The sequence below is a fragment of the Mustela putorius genome, unplaced genomic scaffold, assembly GCF_011764305.1.
Source record: "Mustela putorius furo isolate JIRA1106 unplaced genomic scaffold, ASM1176430v1.1 tig00000174_pilon_pilon_pilon, whole genome shotgun sequence".
NCBI classification, from domain to species: domain Eukaryota; kingdom Metazoa; phylum Chordata; class Mammalia; order Carnivora; family Mustelidae; genus Mustela; species Mustela putorius.
Window position 1 is genome coordinate 2,982,133 of NW_025421304.1, and position 23,831 is coordinate 3,005,963.

At 44.3% G+C, this 23,831-nt stretch overlaps 1 protein-coding gene across 3 annotated transcripts in view; it reads right to left on the reverse strand.

The window, feature by feature from the left end:
* GARRE1 (granule associated Rac and RHOG effector 1) overlaps positions 1-23,831 on the reverse strand; it is an 81,419-nt gene that overhangs the window by 34,042 nt on the left and 23,546 nt on the right. For all 3 annotated transcript variants that reach the window (XM_004765191.3, XM_004765192.3, XM_004765193.3), the window contains exon 2: positions 16,747-18,037. In XM_004765191.3, the coding sequence (XP_004765248.1) occupies positions 16,747-17,241 (495 nt within the window). In that variant the 5' untranslated portion in view covers positions 17,242-18,037. The remainder of the gene's footprint in view (positions 1-16,746; positions 18,038-23,831) is intronic.

Consider the following 23,831-nt stretch of genomic DNA (forward strand, 5'->3'; position numbering starts at 1 on the left):
CAGAAAATTCTTTTTGTTGATAGGAGTGTATTTTTCTTTAAAAGTTAATATTTCAGGGTGCCTGGGTGGTTAAGCATCTGACTTTAGCTCAGGTCAGGTCCCAGGGTCCTGGGATCGAGTCCCACATCGGGCTCCCTACTCAGCAGGAAGCCTGTTTCTCCCTCTGCCTGCCGCTCTCCATGCTTGTACACACACTCCCTCCCCCATCAAATAAATAAATAAAATCTTTAAGAAAAAAAGTTGTCACTTCAATCATGAAGAAAATATTATCACTGGGACATCTGAGTGGTTAAGGCACTGACTTAAGAAGAAAATAGTAAACTATCTCAACTGGGGGCACCTGGGGGGCTCAGTCGATTAAGGATCTGACTCTTGGTTTCAGCTCAGGTCAGGATTTTGGGGTCCCGGGTCAGCTCTGCGCTCAGTGTGGAGTCTGCTTGAGATTTTCTCTCCTCCTCCCTCTGCCCCCCTTGCTCATGCTGTCTCTCTCTCTCTCAAATAAATAAATATTAAAAAAAAAAAAAACACAACAACAACCACCCTATCTCAATGGAAGAAATGATTAAAAAGACAAATGGGGAACTTACAAGCGGAAATCCACTCCATCAATATCATCTTTTTTTTATATATATATATATATTTTTTAATATTTTATTTATTTATTTGACAGAGAGAGAGAGAGAGATCACAAGTAGGCAGAGGCAGGCAGAGAGAGAGGTGGAAGCAGGCTCCCTGCCGAGCAGAGAGTCCGATGCAGGGCTCGATCCCAGGACTCTGGGATCATGACCTGAGCCGAAGGCAGAGGCTTTAACCCACTGAGCCACCCAGGCGCCCCCCATCAATATCATCTTCACAGTACAACACTGAGCAGAAGGCCTCTGCATCCCAGGTGATGTGGCAGGCCAGGCCTCCCCTGTGCTTCACTGAGCTGGGCTTCACCATGGCCCGTGTGACTGACAGGCTCTGTCATGCATGTGGTATTCCTACTCGTGAGGACTGTGGCAAGTCTTGGGCTGAGGCAGGGAAGGGGGTCTTCCACCTCCTCCCAGCAGCATCTGAGACAGGGGCCCCTTCCCCCTTCTTGAAACACCTGCTTCTCTGGGCTTCCAAGACACTGCACTTGCTCTGTCTCTACCTCACTCTCCAGTTGCTCCCAGGTCATCTCTTCCTTCTTAATCTGGAGTGCCCCAGGGCTCACTCGTCCTTCCATTCTCCCTTTGGTTCCCTAGTTATATTCACTCCCTTGATGACCTGGTCTGGTTTTACAGCTTCAAATACCATCTATTGACTCAACTGTTCTCAAGTTCCTATTTCCTGTCTGGACCTCAGCCTTGAACTCCAAATCTGTATATCCAACTATCTACCTGACACTGCCCCTGGGAGATCTAACAGGCACTGCAGACCTATTATTCCAACCTACTCTTGCCCCATTTCAGTAAAGAGCGTGACCAGAGATCCAGCTGCTCATGTGGTAAACCCCAGAGTCATCGTCGACCCCTCTTTCTCTCTCTCATGCACTCACAGTGTCCCACAGTGCTATGTTCAAATGAAACAGCTAGAATATCAATCAGCCTTAAAAAGAAGGGAAGCGCTGACACTTACTACAGCATGGGTGAGCCTTAAAGACATAAAGGTAAATGAGAGCAGCCAGCACAGAAAGACAAATACTGTACATCCCACCGATACGAGGTACCAAGAACAGGAGAACTGACAGAGACAGAAGGAGGTTTCCCGGGATTGGGAGGAGGGTGGAATGGAGGGTACTGCTTAAAGGAGCAGGGTTTCAGTTTGGGAAGATGAGGACGTTCTGGAGATGGATGGCGCTGAGGGGTGCAGTCCAGTGTAAATACACCTAATGCCTCTGAGCCGTTCACTGAAAAACAAGTCCAACCGCTTCCAGTCACCTCCTCTGCCAGCATTCTGTTCCAAGCTACAATCATCTCTTGCCCTGATTAATTACTATAATAGCCTCTTAACTGATCTTCCTGTCCCACTCAATTAGGATTAGGTCTGTCTATACACAACAACAACAAATGCAGTGGCTTAAGCAAGATTGGTGTTTACTTCTTTCTTTTTTCTAAGGTAAAAAATAAACCTAGGGTTTGGCCGTCCAGAGCCGGGATGGGGACTCCCGGGTACCACAAGGAGCCCAGTTCCCATCTTTCTGCTCTGCATCCTCTCGCCAGGCCGACATTCTTCACCACCTCATAGGTCCAAAGGGCTAAATGACCTTCAGCCATCTGCCTGCATCCTAGAGAGCAGCAAACTGGGGCAGAAGACTCATCCCAAACCTCTAGTTACATCTTCACAGACCAGAACTTACTCAAGTGACCCCGGATGTAAGGAAGGCTGGGAGTATACTCCCTTTTCCGGGCACAGTAAGCCTGAAAACAAAACAAAACAAAACAGAAACAAACCTGGAGTTCTGTTGCTAAGGAAGAAGGGGAGACTGGATTTGGGGAGGCAACCAACCAACAGCATCTCCTCTCTCCCCTAGAGTCCACTTTCCACACAGGAAACGGATTATTATAAAACAGAAATCAGGTTATTGCACTCCCCTGCTCAAAATCGTCCAGTGGCTTTTCACTGCGATCAGAGGAAAATCCACAGTCTTCGTTCTGTCCTACAATACCCTGCAAGATCTGGGCCCTGACTGTTCTCTGAACACATCTCCTATCCTCCTCTCAGCTCTGGCCACCCTGCTTTCTTCCTGTTCCTCAGAAATTCTGAGCACAGCTCCTGCCTCACATCTTGGCACAAGCCAGTTCCCACCACCTCAGGGTTTCTCCGGATCAACATTATCGACATTTGGAGCCAGAGATGTCACTGTTGTGGTGGGGGAGAGGGGGGTTCCTGCTCGAGGCTGTGCATTGTCAGCAGCATCCCTGGTCTTGTAGAGATGCCAGCAGCACTGGCGGGAGGTGCAGTAACCACAGCCTCTCGGATCATACTGTTTGGAATATATTTTCGAATTGTTACTGTTTTTCTTGTTAAAGCAAAAAGAAGGCAATCCTTTCCTCCTAGGGTGACTTCTGAGAGACGAAGAGCTGCAGGAGAGCATGAATGGGGCAGCAGAGGGGAGCTTTTGAGCAGCCACACTTCTGTTCCATTGCAGGACTGAAATATAACCCGACGGGCTATGAGGAGAGAAATACCAAGATTCTGCCTTCTTCAAATAAATCTGAATTGAAAATCAGACATATCGAAGAGCTCTGTGCTTCTGCAAACTTATGTCTTTCATGAGCTGGGGCCTGAGTCTGGTTACCTACTGTTCTATACTTCCTGCAAGGAACACCATCCCACCATGGGTTTACGTGTGTGGGATAGGAAGGTTGGGATATTAGTCAGAAGCAGAGAGGGAGGGGGGCCTGGGTGGCTCAGTGGGTTGAGCCTCTGCCTTTGGCTTGGGTCATGATCTCGGGGTCCTGGGATGGAGCCCCACATCGGGCTCTCTGCTCAGCAGGGAGCCTGCTTCCCTCTGTCTCTCTGTCTGCCTCTCTGCCTACTTGTGATCTCTGTCTGTCAAATAAATAAATACAATCTTAAAAACAACAACAAAAAGAAGCAGAGAGGGAAACTGAGGTCTTCAGAGATGGCAAAAATTTGTCCTCCAAATATATAGTGAGTCAGTAAAATTCTAACTTCCTAGCATGCAAGTTCAAACCTGCTCCTTCAAACCATTCTGAGCCCTCTGGGGTAACAGTCAAGTTCTTCTCAATGAGGAAGACTCCTCTTACCCTATCCCTAGCATGGAAAAAACTGGGAGATATCATTTTTGTGACAACTGAAAATACTTCCAGACACTGCCAAGTGTCCTCTGAGGGACAGCCCACCCTGACCCAGTGGCGAATGAACTACTACTCTATCTGGAGCATTCTTCCTCCTGGAATTCACACAGCTGTTGCTCTCATAGACTTTGCTCAAGAGTCCCATCCTTTCCTCTCTCTCTTCCCTTATCCTTCATTTTGCTTCACAGCAACACCCCACTACCTGACATTACCTTTGCATGTATTTTGTTGTTGTTGTTTTGGGGTTTTTTTGTGCCTATTTTCCCACCTAGAGGCTAAGCTGGATGAAGGCAGGATCTCCCTTTTGCTCTCTGTTGTATTCTCAGTGCCTGGTGTACAGTAGACAATTCCTCCTATGTATCTGCTGAAGCAGTTGCTACTCTCCACATAAAAGTGCCAAGTCAAGGGGCATCTGGGTGGCTCAGTCTGTTGAGCGTCCGACTCTTGATTTTAGCTCAGGTCATTATGATCTTGGGGTCCTGGGATCAAGACTTGTGTTGGGCTCTGTGCTCAGTGCAGTCTGGTTGAGGTTTTGCTCTCTCTCCCTCTTAACCCTGCTCACATGCACTTTCTATCTCTCAAATAAATAAATAAATAAATCTTAAAAAAAAAAAAAAAAAAAAAAAAGCCAAGCCAAGCCAGGAACAGCATGGTGACTACAGGGCTGAGGGCATTAAAAGTGCCAGTATCTTTGAGCCAATGACATCTGATTCTTTCCCTGGACAGCTCTTCTGCCACCAGCCCAGACACCAGCTGCAAACCCTGAGATGACCTTAAGGGTGACAACACCAACAGGCATAGAGGAGATCACAACTACTGTGGAGAAAGGAAGTCTACAAACCACGCAAGGCTTTCCTGTAAGCAAAACACTCATGAATGAACAATCAGGTATAACACTTGTTATACCTGTACCCTTATTCTTTCAAACTAAGAGCCAGTATGTAACGAATAGGTATTCTGTTTAGAGATATGCGTAAGGGAATAAAAAGATGTAATTTCCCTGTATGTTTCTGTGTGCATATCTATTTGCTGCTATCTGCATCAACACATTAAGACTATGAGCTACCGGGCGCCCCCAGCCTGGAGCACTTTGGACTGCCCTCACTCATTCTGCCAGCTTGCAGCCAGCTCTTGGGTATTTTCTCCAGGAAGCGGGGTGGCAGCAGCGAGGTGAAGAAGAAAGCCAACCAAGGGACTGAGGCCTTTTCTAGGGGCTTGTGAGCCCTCAGGAGGGGTCCTGCAGTGAGCAGGAACTCACGGGGGTTCCTTCACATCAGGCTCTTTCTACTTTTCTGGCTCTGGGTATGTCAGCATTAGCTGGAGGGCCAGGAAATGCAGTCTCACAAAGGAATGGACACAAGTGAGCGCACGGGCCTGAGGCAGTGGAGGGACAGAAGACACAAGCCCTATCTAGGCTGGTCCCAGGATTGCAGGCAAATGTCATTTAACACACATTCAGAATCTTTATTTGTAAAGACAAGGGAGGCTGCCAAAACGGGCTATTATCTAATCCTGTGAGATCTCACAAGCTGACCAGTAACCATAAACATTTAGAGTAAAGAATAATTCAGGAAACCTAGTTCTGTGTAAAATTACACTCCATGAACTCTTTTGTTTCTGTCTCCTTCTAATTAACCTACCAAACCTAGTATTTCCCTTATGGCCACTCAAATCTTCTTAGCAAATATGAAATTTTAAGTCTTCTCCTCCTAAAGGAAAGTAACGTCATTTCAGTTACCAAAATTAGGAGCACTCCTACCTGCTTGCTGGGGTCCTGCCCGGGGGATAGGGTGGGTTTTCTTTTCTCATTTTCTTCCTAGATTCTCTTTTATTTTCTTCATTTTTCTGAACTATACCTGCTTTTCTTTTCATCACTACAACTTCCTCAATAATACTTCCTGTGATATTGTGATTTACAGCAAGAAATAAATACCTATTTCGGTCTTCTTCCAAGGTTCCTGGCACAAAGCTCCTAAAACCCTTGGAATTTTCCGTGTGATAAGAGAGATAAAGTGTGGGGCGCCTGGGTGGTTCACTGGTTAAGCATCTGCCTTTGGCTCCGGCCCTAATTCCAGGGTCCTGGGATCGAGCCCCGCATCGAGCCCTGGCATTGAGCCCTGGCACTGAGCCCCAGCATCAGGCTCCCTGCTGGGCAGGAAGCCTGCTTCTCCCTCTCCCACTCCCCCTGCTTGTGCTCCTTCTCACTGTGTCTCTCTCTGTCGAATAAATAAAATCTTTAAAAAAAAAAAAAAGAGCAATAAAATGTGTTTTGTTATTCATAACAAGCCTCTCTAAACCAGACCTGAGTTTATGTCAATGAGGTGACTTTTGAGAAAAGCCCCTAAGAAGGGCCGCTAGTTGTCAGGGGACCCAACCACTGATTAGAGATTTAGAACTTTCAGGCCCACCACTTTGGGAACGCGAGGGGTTAGAGGTCCAATCATTCACCAATGGCCAACAATCGAATCAATCCCAGCCATGGAATGAAGCCTTGAGAAAGCCCAAAGGATGGGGCGCCTGGGTGGCTCAGTGGTTTGGGCTGCTGCCTTCGGCTCGGGTCATGATCTCAGGGTCCTGGGATCGAGCCCCGCATCGGGCTCCCTGCTCCGCAGGAAGCCTGCTTCCCTCTCTCTCTCTCTCTCTCTCTGCCTGCCTCTCTGCCTACTTGTAATCTCTGTCTGTCAAATAAATAAAATCTTTAAAAAAAAAAAAAAGAAAGCCCAAAGGAGGGTCAGAGGGCTTCTGAGTGGGTGAGCACGTGGAGGTGCGAGGACAGCCGTGTATCTAGAAGGCACAGAAGCTGCTGCCCCTTCCCATATACCTTGCCCTACGCATCTCTTTTACCTGGCTGTTCCTGAGTTATATCGTTTTATAATTCAGTAAGTAAAGTGTTTTTCTGAGTTCTGTGAGCTGCTCTAGCAAATTAAGGGAACCCATGGTGGGGGTCATGAGATACTCTGCTTTACAGCCAGCCGGTATGAAGCATGGGTAATAAACACCCTGGCCTTGAAATTGGTGTCTAAAGGGGAGGAGGACACTCCTTTGGGACTGAGCCCTTCAACTGTGGGGTCTGATCCTAGCTTTAGGGAAAGAGTGTCAAAACAGACCCAGAACTGCCTGGCATGAGAACCACCCTTACCCCACATCACACATTTGGTGATCAGAAGTGCCAGAAGTGGACTATTCTGTGAGGAGACAGAAAACAGAAAAGTCTTCCTAAACACTCCGAGTTCTGTTACAAGACCACTTTATATGCATAAATCGTCCACGGGACAGAATCATTTACGGGGTATTCCTGATACACTCCTCCTAAAAAAGTTTCTTGCTCCTTTTTTTTAAACTTGGAAAATATCCAAACACAAAAGGAGTATAACAAACTCTCATATACCAATCAAAAAGCTTCAATAACCACTAACATTTGCCATGTCTTTTTTTACTCTTCTCCCCAACACCACTTTTATTGCTGGAATTTTTTTTTTTTTCAGATTTTATTTATTTATTTGACAGAGATCATAAGTAGGCAGAGAGGCAGGCAGAGAGAGAGGGGGAAGCAGGCTCCCTGTTGAGCAGAGAGCCCGATTTGGGGCTCGATCCCAGGACCCTGGGATCATGACCTGAGCCAAAGGCAGAGGCTTTAACCCAGTGAACCACCCAGGCACCCCTGGAATATTTTGAAGCAAATCCCAATCAATCAAGACCAAGTACATGTTCAAACTTCCCAAATTATCTTTTTAAAAGATTTTATTTATTTATTTGACAGACAGAGATCACAAGTAGGCAGAGAGGCAGGCAGAGAGAGAGATAGGGAAGCAAGCTCCCTGCTGGGAAGATAGCCTGATGCAGGGCTCCATCCCAGGACCCTGGGATCATGACCTGAGCCGAAGATAGAGGCTTTAACCCCCCAAGCCACCCAGGCAGCCCCCCCCAAAATTATTTTTTTAAATGTATTTTTTAAAATGTACTTTTGTTTATTTGAAGTTCAATCCCCAAAAGTTCTTATTTGGTTGTCATATCTCTTTATATGTATATATATATTTTTTAATATTTATTTTTTTAAGTAATCTCTACACCCAACATGGGGCTCAAACTTATGACCTTCAGATCGAGTCGCATGCCCTTCTGACTGAGCCAGCCAGGCACCCCTGGTTGTCCTATCTTTTAACTCTGTTTTTAGATGCCTTGTACCGCATTCCCTCTCTCTCTCTCTTTTTTTTTTTTCTCATGCTACTTGACTTTATTAAACAAATCAGGTCAACTGCCTATAGAATCTTCTACATTCTGATTTGTCTAATGGCTTCCTTGTGGTATTTTATGATTTGCTCCACTACACTTACTTCACTTAGACTGGGAATTTGTTCTAGAGGATCAATGAGATTATTTCAGGTCCTCTCCCACCCTGGGGAGAGGGGAAAAATAGAAGAATATACTATGGGGTACTGTGTGGTTCTTAGGATTCATGATCAACTAACTGGTGGCCTAACTTTGAGTGATGCTGAGGTGGACCAATGGATTTGGGTGGAAAATGTATGATCTTTCCCTTATGAACTTCCCCAATGACATTTTTTTTCCCTGATTCCTAATGTTAATTTTTTTAATTAACATATAATGTATTACTTGCCCCAGGGGTGCAGGTCTGTGAATCATCAGGCTTACACATTTCACAGCACTCACCCTAGCACATACCCCCTCCAATGTCCATAACCCAGCCACTCTATCCCTCCCCACAACCCCAGCAACCCTCCCCCCAACCCTCAGTTTGTTTCATGAGATTAAGAGTCTCTTATGGTTTGTCTCCATATCCCATCTTGTTTCCTCAATGACCTTTTATCAACTGGTTTTATCCTCCATGGTTTACCACTTGCCTGAGTCAGTCAATTCATTTTGGTGTGCAAAATGGTGATTTTCCTAATTTTATCATCCCTTCTACATAGAAGAATACTGAGTTTCTTTTAAACAGAAGAAACTTCTCCCATCCATTAGGGCTATTTGGTTACCCTGAAAAACAGTTGTACAAGAGAAGCAGGAAATTCACTTAATTCCTTATTTTTCTTTTAATTAGCAATGTTCAGAATAATGAGTTGGTTGCACAGAGTGTCTTGGCCAGTCAAAATCAAAGAATCCAGTGCCTCCAGAGTGGCAGATGCCCTCTGGCCGCAGTGGCTTCCACCCACACAGAATGGGCTGGGCAGGCAGTAAATCTTGTTGTTCTACAATGAAGTTTACAAAATCACGCAAATTCCAAGTGCTTAAATTATAGGTTCTTCTAAAGGCTAAAATCTGAAGACAATTTAGATAATAGAAGAGCCACCTCAATAAAAGTATAAGCCAAAAAGAGTGGCTAGAAATTAGCACCAGCCTGAAAACTACAACTATATAAGCTTTTTATGAAGTGAACTTCAGTTTATGATTAATAGCAACTTGGATTTTCATTTGGCACATAGTTAGGAAATATTTACTCCACAATCTATTATGGAAGATCTGCAAGTCAAAACAAGAAAGGAAAGAAAGAAGTAATACTGAATTTTACCTTTAGGCAAAAAAAAAAAAAAAAAACAAAAACCCAAACAGGAACATGCTAATTTAATTCCATTCAGGTTAATGAAAATCATATTTTGAATCCGTCCCTAATATTTTCCATTACTGTTGCTTTACAGTATTTCTGGCATATATCTACCCAAAATAAATTATTTGGTTCTTATGAATTAAGGTTCTTAAAAGTCAGTCAGTGGTCACAAATCAGTTATTTCAAACAGATTCTCGGGTAATCACAAGGTACAAAAGACATCTGTCAGTCCATCAAACTGGAAGCCAAGGTTCAACGACATGAAGATTTGATTTAAACTCTGCCTGCCCATTTACAAGGTGATGATACTTGAAAAGCCACTGAGTTTGCCAGAACATATAAAATATAGTCCCCTTAAAGAACTACAACTCCTGGGATCCCTGTAGATGCCCTGGGCTTCTGGAAGGCAAAGCAATTGCCCAGAGGGCCACACCCTTTTAACCCTGAGGCCCCAAGCGTGAGACCAAAGCCTGGAGCAGTCAGGGGATGAAGGAGGCCAGGGGGAGAAGTGACAGCACCACTCACTACACAGGGATCCTGTCCTGCTGTCTGCCCTCCACAAAGGCTGAGCCCACTCCCAGTACTTTCCCTTTTGCAGCTTCAGCCACAACAGATCCTCTCCACGCTCTAAATACTCAGTTCATCCGGCCTCAGAAACTCCGAAATAGCTCTTTCCTCCACCTGGGCTCCTGCTCCCGGTTATCAACAGGGTTTACTCCTTGATGTCCTTCAGGTCTTTATTCAAAAACAGAAATAAGGGGGCTCCTAGGTGGCTCAGTTGGTTAAGCAGCTGCCTTCAGCCCAGGTCATGATCCCAGCGTCCTGGGATCGAGTCCCACATCGGGCTCCTTGCTTGGCAGGGAGCCTGCTTCTCCCTCTGCCTCTACCTGCCACTCTGTCTGCCTGTGCTCACTCTCGCTCCTCTCTCTCTCTCTCTCTGACAAATAAATAAATAAATAAAATCTTAAAAAAAAAAAAAACAGAAATAAGGAGTTCCAGAGGAGTCTCTTCTGCTAAGCCCCATATCCAAGCCCCACAAACCAAGACTTAACACTTAACGGAACTGCAATTTCAGCCTCCCCCAGGAATGAAACCTGTAATCTGTCAACTGGAATGACCTAGTCAGGTAATCCGCTGGAGAGATGCCTTCCCTCTCCCATAGGAAGGTAGTCTTCACCAAACCAATCCACCATGCTTGAAACTTTCTTTTCCTTTTTGCCTATGAAGGCCTTTTATTCTTTTTTTTTTTTTTTAAGATTTTATTTATATATTTGACAGAGAGAGACAGCCAAGAGAGGGAACCCAAGCAGGGGTAGTGGGAGAAGGTGAAGCAGGCTCCCCAAGGAGCAGGGAGCCCGATGCGGGGCTCGAACCCAGGACTCTGGGATCACGACCTGAGCCAAAGGCAGCTGCCCAATGACAAAGCCACCCAGCTGCCCTGAGTGATGCCTTTTCTAATCCTGTTATCTAAGACTACAGTCCTCTTTCATCTACCGGAAGGAGGAATTTCCATCTTGCTCACTACCGTATCCTTTGTACCTGGGACAGTACCTGGTACAAATAAAGTGTGCAGTGACTGTCCGTGGAATGAAGGCAAGGATCACGAGCCAGTCTGATTCTTTTACTTACATTTCTACTGAAAAAGAATTTCATTTAAGACAAGTGACAGATGCTTGTGAAAAGAGGTGGACATTTGTGACTTTCTAATGAATAGAAAACCACGTTACAGGGCTGTCTATACTGCTTTAATACAAACACAAGGTTTAACTGAAAAGGATAACAGATTTCTCTGACAAATGATACTGAGGCAGATAAAAATCAAAGAGAAATCAGCCATTCAATTTAGCCAGCCTAGCATTTTACAGGAACACTGGAATTAAGAACCACCTAACAACGACCAGTGGAAGTGCTCCTAGACTCAGAGAAAAGACAGCAGGTCCCATGCAGTCTACTTCTAAAAAAATGTGTGGGTGGGGTATTCAAAGCTTTGTTTTTTTTTAAGATTTTATTTTTTTTTTAAGATTTTATTTATTTATTTGACAGAGATCACAAGTAGGCAGAGAGGCAGGCAGAGAAAGAGGAGGAAGCAGGCTCCCTGCTGAGCAGAGAGCCCCGATGCAGGGCTCGATCCCAGGACCCTGAGATCATGACCTGAGCCGAAGGCAGAGGCTTAACCCACTGAGCCACTGAGCCCACAGGTGCCCCTGGGAAACCATATTTTTCCTGAATTCACATTCTGGCTGGACTGACAGTTTGAGACTTATACAAAGGAATTCCCATGAAGCAATTAATTGTGACCACATTTCCTATTTTGACAAAATCCCAGTTCAAATAAACTATGTATTTTTTGTGAAGATTTACTTATTTATTAGAGGGAGAGGGAGAGATTGAGTGAGTGGATAGGTGGGAGGGGCAGAGGGAGAGGGAGAATCTCCAGCAGATTCCATGCTGAGAGTGAAGCCCGATGTGGAGCTTGATCCCAGGACCCCAAGATCATGAGCCAAGCAGAAACCAAGACTCAAGACGCTTCATTGACTGCACCATCCAGATGCCCCCATATATTTTCTATAAATCCAGAGTAGGACAAATCCTACCTAAACTGTCACCTGGCTTACCCAAAGGTTCTTGGTTACTCCAAGTGTATTTGCTGGATACCCCACTCCCTACTCCAATGTCCCATTCCAGGCACAAGACAAACAGCCATGACTACTGGTAAAAGAGGTCCCCTTGGCTTTTACGATGAAAAGGCCCTGGCAGTTCCTACATTAGGCAGGAAATACTGCTGCTGCCTTACAAGGGAGGCGCCTACTTCAAGAACCAGGAAAGAAATGAGCAGAGCAAATGTTCTGGGAGTGGTAACTTTTTCCACCTAAAAGGGTTTCAGTTACAAGAATAACTTGCTGGGGTGCCTGGATGGCTCAGGAGGTTAGACATCTGACTCTTGATTTCAGCTGAGGTCATGAACTCAGGGTCACGAGACTGAACCCTGCCTCCGGCTCTGGGCTCAGCACGGAGTCTGCTTGAGATTCTCGCCTCTTTCTGCCTGACCCTCACTACCCTGCACTAGCACGCTCTCACCTAAAAAATAAATAACTTGCCCAACATCTCTCTCTGATGTTGGGTTTATACATAATTGTGCTCTGTACTTCAAAGAAGGGCTCACAGCACTTTCAAGTCATGTTGGAAACAATAAGAATGTTGATGGCAACTAACTGGGTAAAGCCTTTCAGACACACTAACCACATCAGATTATTACAAGAACTTGGACAGTGGGTGGCAATTCCATTTTATTTAATTTTTATTTGTATTTAATTTAATATATTTTTTAAAGTTTTTACTTATTTATTTGAGAGAGAGAGCGAGAGAGCGCGCACACAAGCAGGAGTGGCAGAAGAAGGAGGAGGAGTAGCTTCTCTGCTAAGCAGGGAGCTCTATATGTCAGGCTGGATCCCAGAACCCTGGGATCATGACCTAAGCCCATGGCAGACACTTAGCCGACTGAGCCACCTAGGTGCCTGATTTTATTTCATTTCTTAAATTTTTTTTAAAGTAATATCTACCCCCATCATGGGGCTCGAACCCACAATCCCAAGATCAAGAGTCTTATGCTCTTCCAACTGGAAGCCCCGATAATTCCATTTTAAAGATGGGAAAAGTGAGGCTTAGAGGTGTTGGGAGATTTGCTCAAGGCCAGACAGATGGTAAGAAGTATAGAGTCATTTTCTAAACCCAGATCTTCTGACTCTATGTCCTGTAACAGTGTCACAGGTGCCTATTACCTAGTGAAACACCATGGTCACAGCTCATCTCTCTGAAAGTTTAACAGTGAGATTGTGAGGGTGAAGCAGCAGGGTAAGGGGCAAAGTCACTGACAAGTACAGACAAGACAGGACCCATGTACACCTGCCTTTTCCAGAGCATGGAGTGAGCAACCGGAATTCCTAGAGATATGCACTGGGATCGATAAGCACATCCCAAACCTGACTGTAAGTAAGGAACATGAAAAGCATCTTTGGCCCCTCCCCCACCAGAGGTGGGCCAGTAGGATCAGTGCTTTCTTTTAGGTTTAAAATGGTTCAAGCATTTGAGGGGCACTTGGGTGGCTCAGTTGGTTAAACATCTACCTCTGGTTGGGGATTGAGCCCCATGTCAGTCTCCCTGCTCATCAGGGAGTCTGCTTCTTCCTCTCCCTCTGCCCCTCCCCTCTGCTCTGCTCTTTCTCTTTCTCTCTCTAATAAATACATAAAATCTTTAAAAAAAGGGGGGGGGGTTTCACGTATTTGAACACTGAGTTCAGGGCTTTCCTCACTCACAGCCCTGGACTAAGCTCCTCAGCAGAGGTCCGTACCTAGCCAGTCAAGTTCAGCATTGTTAGGCCCCAGGGATGAACATTAGAGTCTCTCAGGGCCCTTCTGTTAAAACCCTAAAAAAACTAACAGGGAAAAACCCAAATGGCCAGCCATTCTATCTGAACTGGTGAATATTCTAAGAGTGAGACCCTTATTGGCCCACTGGCCCATGGCAGCACATAAATTCCAGAAACAACAAACACTGCTTTGTGGAAAAGGCAAGCAGGCCTACACTTGGCAATCACATTTTAGAATTTACTTATAAGTCAGCTGTTTAAAACTCAGAATACACCCATAGATTCTAAAACCCATCAACAGCACTTAGTTTCCAGTCTAGCCTCCAAAGCCTGCTTAGCCTATTATGTACAAAAACATGGTAGTATTCCAGCTATCCTAATCACATTTCAGTGGCAAAAGCCAAGTCAAAGTTCCAAACCACATCAATTAGAAATATTTCTCCTTCTCAGCTCAAGTGGTTCATGCTGGTCTCAAGAAAAGCAGAAGGGCCAAGAGAGGGGCAACTTCAGCCCAGTGGCTTCCTAAACCCCCAGTCCTCAGGGTTGCTTCATCCTGTTCTAGTGGTCCTGACCTGGGGAACGAGGGTGCTGGCCGGTTAGGGCTAGAGTGCAAAGGGCCATGAATGTTTAGCTCTGTCTCCACCAGCACCTGGAGGCATGGCCTGAAAAAGAGCTCAACGATGTTCAGATTAAAATAAAAGCATTTGGCCTTATTTTTCAAATACTCTTGCTTGAAATTTTAAATAAAACTGAAAGCACCGATGTCACAACAGGATGAGAGCTGTTAACAGGCTGGGTCTAATAACCTATAACCCTTTCTGAGAGGGCAGAGTCCCTAACTGCTATCTTGCTACATCTCTGCAAAGCAGCAGGCAGGCACACTGGTGGCTGAACAATTGGTCCTTTCTGTAAAGCAAACAGAAACAAAAGCTGTCCATTTGTGCATGCGCACGTGTGTATCCAGACGGTAGTCTGGGATGGCACACGCCGGCCAGCTAAAGGCTGCCACTTCTGGGAAACAGAAAGGGATGGGAAAGTAAATCAGCAGTTTTGGGAAACACGACAAGATGGGAGAGAAAGTCAGCAGTTTCATGTTTCACCCTTTGAATTTCTTTTGAGAAGTGCATTAAAAAAAAAAAAACTGCTTTATGCATGCTTTACATGTGTTAACTCCAAAAACACTACACAAGCCATTTTAAAAGCACTTCAAAATGGTAATTTCTCTAAATATAAAATGTGATAATAGAAATAATCAGAAATTTTAAAATATACTTGGGATAGATTCAAAACAGAATGACCCAAGGAGGCTATTATATATTTCTACCAGCAGATATAGCAAACAACAGCCCATGGGCCAAATCCAGCTCAAGAGACAGGTCCACAAGGTAAGACTGGTTTTTACTTTTTAAAAAGATTTTTTTTTTTTTTTAAAGATTTTATTTATTTATTTGACAGAGAGAAATCACAAGCAGGCAGAGAGGCAGGCAGAGAGAGAGAGAAGGAAGCAGGCTCCCGGCTGAGCAGAGAGCCCGATGCGGGGCTCGATCCCAGGACCCTGGGATCATGACCTGAGCCGAAGGCAGCGGCTTAACCCACTGAGCCACCCAGGCGCCCCTTTAAAAAGATTTTTAAAATTTATTTATTTGACAGACAGACATCACCGAGAGAGGAGGAAGCAGGCTCCCCATTGAGCAGAGAGTGGGATGGGATGCAGGGCTCGATCCCAGGACCCTGGGATCATGACCTGAACCGAAAGCAGAGGCCTTAACCCACTGAGCCACCCAGGCGCCCTTGGGTTTTACATTTTTAAAGGGTTATTTTTAAAAAAGAAGAAGATATGACGGAGACCACATGTGGTCCACAATTCCTAGAATCTACTATTTGCTCTAAACAGAAAAAGTTTGATGATCCCCAATTTACACCAATAATACTGTGTCTTCTCAAGTATGGTTCTTTTTTTTTTTTTTTTTTTTTTAAGCAGGCTCTGTGCCCAGCATTGGGCTTGAACTCATGACCTCGGGATGGAGAACTACATACTTTACTGACTGAGCCAACCAGGTGCCCCTCAAATATAGTTCTAAATTCTCTTGGAAATACCTTCAAAATCACTTTTAAACATGATAAAAATTAGTCATATTACTTAACAGCTTACCTATTCCCTTCCTCAAACCCACAGCAGTATAAATTAGCTTGCTCAGCTACCCAGGCCATCAGAGTTGGCTCAGACGTGATTTCCTAAAATCAAATTCAGCCCCAGGATGGGAAAGAGACATTCTGTCTCCTAGCATCCAGGAACTTAACCTCTGATGTGCTGCTAAAATGTACAAGGACTCAAGACATCAAACTCAGAAGAACTCTCTGAGAAGATAACAATAATTTTTAAAATTTAGCAGTTACACCAGTGACACTAATCTAGCAGCAGATTAGTTGGCAGTTGAATAAATGATTTCCTAAATGAAGGAAGGGAAAAGGTCAACTTTATTCTGAACAAAATCTATATTCTAATCTTACATTCTAACCCAGAGCCCTGAAGGAGGGAGGATACTTCATTTTGATTATGAAAGACCCTAAGAAATGTACTGAGGAAGAATCAGACTCAACCAAATGGGAACAACTGTGAATGCAGAACTGGAAAAATAATTTATCCAGTAAATACGTGTGAACTTTCTACATTAAACCAGTGGTTCTAGAGAATGCCAATTCACAAAGCTCACAATCATATTTCGAAATCTCAGTCCCCACTAGATACTTTTAGCAGGATGTTATTTGGAAATAAAGTTTCACTTTCAAAATGTAAAGAACATAAAGTACAGACTGATTTGCTTGTTTGTTTCACAGTCTTTGAACCTGCTCCACTTGAGTCTAGAGCAAATCAGAACGTGGCAGGCACCCATTTCTCACCAAGGACCAAGTAACAACACAAAGAAGATGGAGATCGTTACGGTCATTTGGGAAGCCATGAAGACGACACTCTCACTTACCTCTGGGACACATTCTCCTACCCAAGAATCACAGACAAGATACTCTACCTCAATGTCCTGGAGGCTGAACTCCTTCTGGTCTGTAAAGTTTGCCGCCCCAGCACTGAGCTCCATCAGCATCTTGGCGATCTCAGGCTTTATAGCAGAAGTCAGCCGACTGGCCGCTTCCATGACGTGCTCCTGCACGTCTTTAAGCTGCATCGCGGCCTTGGAGTAGTGCGAGTTCCTGAACACAGTGCTGAAAAGATCCGTGAGGAAGGTGCTGGCCCGGCAGAAGACGTTGAGGGCATCCAGGTACTTGGAGATGCCTTGCTGGATGTCAGCGATGGGAGTGGAGTGGGGCATGGCATGGTGGCAGCTGCCTGCGGAGGTCAGACTGCCCAGGGGGGCCGTGGGGGCTGCCGACGCCAGGGGAGCACTCAGCGCTCGGCCCAACTCAGGCAGCGGGTACTGCTGGTGCTGCTGCACCTTCTGCTTGGACCCGCCAAGCAGGAAGCGCCGCTTGTAGTCCATTTTACTGTCCTGGGCGCTGCAGCAATACATGCGGGAGCGGGAGATGTCCCAGGGACCGCGGGCGGGGCAGGGTTCGGATTCCTCTTTTTCCCCCCAAGACCGTAGCTAGGTATAAAAATAGTGGAGTTCTGCAAATCTAAGTTTTGAAAAAGGCATTTCCATGAGGCAGGAGCCCATGTGATCCAACGTTGGTGGGAGAACAACAGGTTTAGATAATGAATGTTTTCAGGGTAGGCGGGAGGACCTCTGACCAAAAAATAAAAGTGTGTCCGAAATGCTGTGTAAGAACTGTTAGCATTCCACTCTTTTAGTAAAAAGATATGCTTGCGGAGAAAAATGTTTACCTATCATTGCTTTGCAAAAGAATATTTCGATACTTGTATTTACAATGGCAGAAAAATAACTTAACTTTAAAAAATGTAATATAATGTATCTTCAGTATACCAGAAAAATTAGAGCCCCAAAACCCACAAGCTGATCAACAGCGATTTAAAAAGCAGTATGGTGACTTCACACGAAGTCCTTGGGAGGGAAGATCAAACGCTGCGTTAGTTTGACAGAGCCCGCCTGCCAAATCCATTCACCCACAGATCTTTTTCTCAATGCGAAAAATTTCCAAATTTCCTTTACTGTTTTCTGAAAATAAGTGTTTTTCCTAAAAATGCCATTTGTTATTCTAAGTCTTCTCCTCCTTTCCTTCTGTTTGCTGAGGTAGCAGTTTCCTTGTAACAGTAATAAAAGGTGCTTCTGAGACTGGGCTGGCCCTCAGTTGTAAAGTCTGAAGCAAGAATGTGCAGATGTATTTGTAAGGCCTCTAAGTCATTTCCTGTGAGGGGGGGACAAATAAGATAAAGTTAAGAAAATTACAGGATGAGGAATAATTCTGAAACATTAACCCCTGAAATGCTACAATCCACAAAGGTGGGCTTGAAGTGAGAAATCATCTGTAACCTTACCAAAGCAGGCATGACAGTGAGAGTCCAACTACAATATGACAACTACTAGAAAATTCCTCAAGCTGTACAAAAATAGTGCAACGAAAAAGGTCTGATTCCACACCAACCACTCCAAAGCTGAGGCGAGCAGGGCCTGGACCTGAGTTTGTGTTCAGCATACACCCCTGATTCCTCCTCAAAGAGCTCATAAATCCCCAAGAGGCTCAGGAGAGCACCCAGATCATGGGGAGGGCCGCCAACAGTGACAGCTCTCCCAACACTTTAAAGACTGTAACAGAGAGGGAGAAATCGGGAAGGTTGTGATAAAGAAAATGTTACTCTGAGGGAGGCCTTGACCTTACGACAGGTTTTGACAAGTGCAAAAGGGATGGGTGGGGCTCCCCAGGTCAAAGGACCACCACAGATGGCAAAGCCCTGAAGCAGGATGGCATGGGGCCTGCTCAGGACTCCCAGCTCGGCCAAAGTGCTGTGCACGGACAGAGCCTGCAGTGAGTGGCTGACGGAGGTCTGCAGGCAGGATTCTCCTCACCCTCACCCTGGTTCCTTCTGGATGTCCAAAGAGAAAGAAGCCTGGCAGGGTGTGCTGGTTCCTACCCCCAGGGATAGCTCCTGTGGAACCCCTGGCTCTGGACAGGTGCCAAGAGCAACATCTGGACAGCTCCAGTTATAGCTGGCGATACCTCCCACAGTGGAGTAGTGGGGTTCTTCTCACAGAGCTCCTGTCAGGATTCCCACTTGCCTGAACTCTCTGTTCTCCCAAACGTAACAAGAGTTCAAGTCTATTTTACTCAGTGTTATATTTAGTCTACATTGAACTTCAAACCACGTGATAACTGAATATAGTCTGGCCTACTTATTGACAACTAGGTTTTCTTCCCTTCCACCTTCCTTTTTGATTAAAAAAAGAAGCAAGTCACATGTTGTCACCCATCCTGGCTGCCTACCACGCCTCTATAATTGCACAAGGAACCCAGGAAAGCAGGGGGGTTAAGAGAGCAAGATGGGAGAGATACAAACACACACTCTAAAAGTGCAGTAACACTAACCCAGTGAGCATGGAAATGCAACTCAGCGGGCTGCCGTTGGCAGTTCTGCACTCAAGGGACTCTTGACTCACAAGAATTTCATCAACTTTTCATGAAACAACATATCAAAAGGCTACTTGTAAGAAATCTGTTCCCAAAAGGTCTTTTTTCAAATTTATGACAATAACAAAATCTTCTCTACCCCTACCCAAACGCTGTACTGTAATCAATGTAGCTTTACAAATTCTGCTGTACAACAGATGACCTCAACAGGAACGGTGCTCATACAGAAAGTGTGAAGTTCGTGAAAGAAAACCATTGCCTTGAGCTGGCTAGTGTGAGAATCTGGAGCGGTCCTGAGGAACACTCCTTCTTTCTTCTGTGTTGCACGCTGCTGCCTCTAGCCCTGACAGTCCACTCCCACCGCTCTGTTAGTTGGTCCTAAAAGGCTGAGTAAGACCCACATACTGACCTAATTTTAATGAATGCAGCATAACATTATACTTTTCTTCCTTTTATATATTTCCAAAATTTATGTGAATGAAACTTATAATGCTTAAAAATACACTATGTCACCAAATTCACTTACAAATTCAAAATCAAAATGTGAATCACCTTTTTTTATTGGAAATGGGCAAGCTGATCCTAAAATTCATACGGCAATGCAAGTGACCCATGATGGCCAAAATGTATACCAGAAAAAAAAGATGCTGAAGGATTCACAGCTCCTGATTTGAAAACCTACTACAAAGCTATAATAATCAATGGCGTACTGCATTCTGAAAGATATACAAATCAAGAAATATAAATGAGAGTCCAGGATACACCATACAATTATGGTCAACTGAGTTTAGACAAAGATGCCAAAACCACTCAGTGGGTAAAGAAAAGTTTTTCAATACATGGTGGTAGAAAAACTAGATATTCACATGCAAAAAATGAATGTGGACCCCTACCTATATCATATGCAAAAATTAACTCAAAATGAATCAGACTTAAAAGCAAGAAGAAAACACAGGTGAAAAACCTTTGTGCTCTTGGGTTAGGCAATGGTTTCTTAGAGACAGCATCTGAGGTACAAACAAACAAAAAACAGGTGAATTGAACTTCATCAAAATTAAAAATATTTTGGGGTGCCTGGGTGGCTCAGTTGCTTGGGCATCTGAGTTTAGCTCAGGTCATGATCTCATGGTCCCAGGATAGAGCCCTATGGCAGGCTCCATGCTCAGCAGAAGTCGGCTTGGCCCTCTGTCCCTCTCCCTGCTCATCCTCTTTCTCTAAAAATAAATAAATAAAATCATTTTTTAAAAATCAAAAACATTGGGGCGCCTGGGTGGCTCAGTGGGTTAAGCCGCTGCCTTCGGCTCAGGTCATGATCCCAAGGTCCTGGGATCGAGCCCCACATCGGGCTCTCTGCTTGGCCGGGAGCCTGCTTCCTTCTCTCTCTCTCTGCCTACCTCTCTGCCTGCTTCTGATCTCTCTCTGTCAAATAAATAAATAAAATCTTAAAAAAAAAAAATCAAAAACATTTTGTGTATCAAAGTTCACTATCAAGGGGAAGGGGCAAGCTATAGTATGAACAAAAGTATTTGAATACCTGGAGTACCTGGGTGACTCAGTCAGTTAAGCATGGGACTCTTGGTTTTGGCTCAGGTCATGATCTCAGGGTCCTGGGATCGAACCTTGCACTGAGCTCTGCACTCAGTGGGGAGCCTGCTCGAGATTCTCTCTCTCTCCCTCTCCCAGCACACGTGCGCATGCGCTTGCTCTTTCTCTCAAATAAATAAATCTTTAAAAAATATATTGGGAAAACCATATAACTATTCAAGTTCTAGTACCCAGAATACACAAATTCAATTCAACAAAATAACTTTATTAAGGGGCGCCTGGGTGGCTTAGCCGGGTAAGTGTCTGACTCTTGGTTTCAGGTCAGGTCATAACCTCAGGGTCCTGAGATTGAGCCCTGCATTAAGCTCCATGCTTAGCAGGGATTCTGCTTGAGATTTTCTTCCTCTCCCTCTCTCTTCCCCTCTCCTGTCTGCATGTTCTCTCCCTCTCTTCCTCCAAAATAAATAAAAAAATCTTAAAAGCAAATGAAAAGATGCACAACACGGTGGGTCATCAAGAAAATACAAATCAAAACCATTTCATACATGCTAGGATAGCTGTAATAAAGACAAAACAAAAAAAAATCAAATAAATGTGGGCAACAATGTGGAGAAACTGGAACTCTTGTACATTGTTGGTAGGAATGTGAAATGATGCAGCCACTGTGAAAAGCAGTTCAGCAGTTCCTCAAAATGTTCAAGAGAGTTGGCATTTGACTCCAAAATTCCACTCCTAAGTATGTACCCAAGAAACCTGAAAACATAGGTTCACATAAAAACTTGTACATAACAACTAAATACAATCATAAATGAAAAGCTTGCACATGAATGTCCATGGTATTATTCGTAACAGCCAAAAAATGCAAACAACCCAAATGTCTATCAACTGATAAATGGATAAAAAAAAAAAAGTGGTGTAGTCATACAGCATTATTCTGCCATAAAAAGGAATGAAGTACTGATTAATGCTACACTGTAGATGAACCTTGAAAATACATGGTAAATGAAAGAAGCCAGACACAGAAGGCCATATAATGTGAGACTCCACTGACATCAAACCTTCAGATAAAGCAAAACCACAGAGTCAGATAAAAGTAGATTAATGACTGCCATGAGTTGAGGAGAGGAAAGGAATGGGGAATGACCGCTAGTTAACACAGAGTTTCTTCTTGGGGTCATATGGATGTTCTGGAATTAGATGGTGGTGATGGTCATACAATTTTGTTAATACACAAAAACCCACTGAATTTCACGCTTTAAAATGGTAATTTTTTAAAAGATTTTATCTATCTGAGAGAGTAAGCAGGCACACAAGTCAGTGGGGGTTGGGGTGGTGAGGAGCAGAAGGAGAGGGAGAAGCAAACTCCCTGCTGAGCAAGGAGCCTGATGTGGGGCTCAATCCCAGGATACTGGGATCATGACCTGAGCCAAAGGCAGATGCTTAACTGACTGAGTCACCCAGGCGCCCCAAAATGGTAAATTTTATGGCATGTGTATTATGTATCAATAAGAAAAGAGAAATAGGAAAACATATATACTACTGGCCTCCCGAAATGTTTTAGAATAGATGAACAAAAGTCTGATATGCTATTTCTGAAAAATGACCCACTGGTTACTGGGTAGATCTGCAGCACTGTGGGTAGCTACTGACTAACCAAGGTGGTGACCATCTACATATATACTTGAAGGTAAAAAACCAAACATTGTTAGTATAATCTGTGTACTTTCCTCCATTATTCTTCAGTTAAAAAAAAAAAGGAAAGAACAAAGAGTTAACTAGCAAAGAAAGGAGGGAAGCTTGGGTTGGGAAACTGTCATTGCAAATAGAGTGGCACTGCGGGTGGGAGGAGGGGAAGAACTGGGAGGGAGCAAGACAGAGATTACCGAATGGCCAGTCTGAATCCAACCTCCTTCCTTCCTTTCAATAAAGCAGTGGGGCCAAGAATATGTGCACCACACTACTCTGAAATGTATGTGCTTACGTGACTAACTTGGGGTATAAGAAAAAAGTTCTAGATTAAAAGCTTTGGCAAACTCTAAGATTCAGACCTAATCCAAACTGCAATTTCACTATTAGAAAGAGAACAACAGATTCATAAAAATAAAAGCCTGAAAAGGAAGGGGAGAGGAATGGTGTCATCAAAAATGGCAGAGTAAACACCTCCAAAAATTCTCTTCTCCAAAAAAAACCAGTAAGAAAACAGGCAAAAATGTGGGGCGCCTGGGTGACTCAGTTGTTACGAGTCCGCCTTCGGCTTAGGTCATGATCCCAGGGTTCTGGGATCAGCCTTGCACTGGGTTCCCTGCTCAGCAGGAGGCCCGCTTCTCCCTCTTCCACTCCCCTTGTGTTTTCCCTCTCTCACTGTGTCTCTCTCTGTCAAATAAATCTTTAAAAATCAAATAAAAAAATCAAATAAAAAGGGGCGCCTGGGTGGCTCAGTGGGTTAAAGCCTCTGCCTTCGGCTCAGGTCATGATCCCAGGGTCCGGGGATCGAGCCCCGCATCGGGCTCTCTGCTCAACAGGGAGCCTGCTTCCCTTCCTCTCTCTGCCTGCCTCTCTGCCTACTTGTGATCTCTGTCAAATAAATAAATAAAATATTAAAAAAAAAATCAAATAAAAAAGTCAAGCAAAAATCTCAAAAAAAAAAAAAAAAGAAAAGAAAAAGAAAACTGGCAAAAATGGTCAGAACCAACTTTTTCCAAACTCTGGAAATTAGCAGACTTGCAACAATTTGGGGGAATATTTATTCTAGAAAAAGAGTTGAATTTCAGTAAGAATAGTGAGCTTTATAGCATTTTAACTTGACCCTAGTTCCATTCCCTGTTCTCTAACTCTGCCATTGCCTTGAAAACTACCAGTGGCATTTGCAGTGAAAACCAGAGGGCAGGCAGCCACCAGAGGGAGAACTGGGCTAGAGCGCCTTCAAAATTTCATTCCCAGGAAATTATCATTATTTGACCTATCTGGTGGTTCCCTGGAAGATCCCACTTCTCTATTTGAATGGACATGGAACTCACCTGGGGAGGGGAGA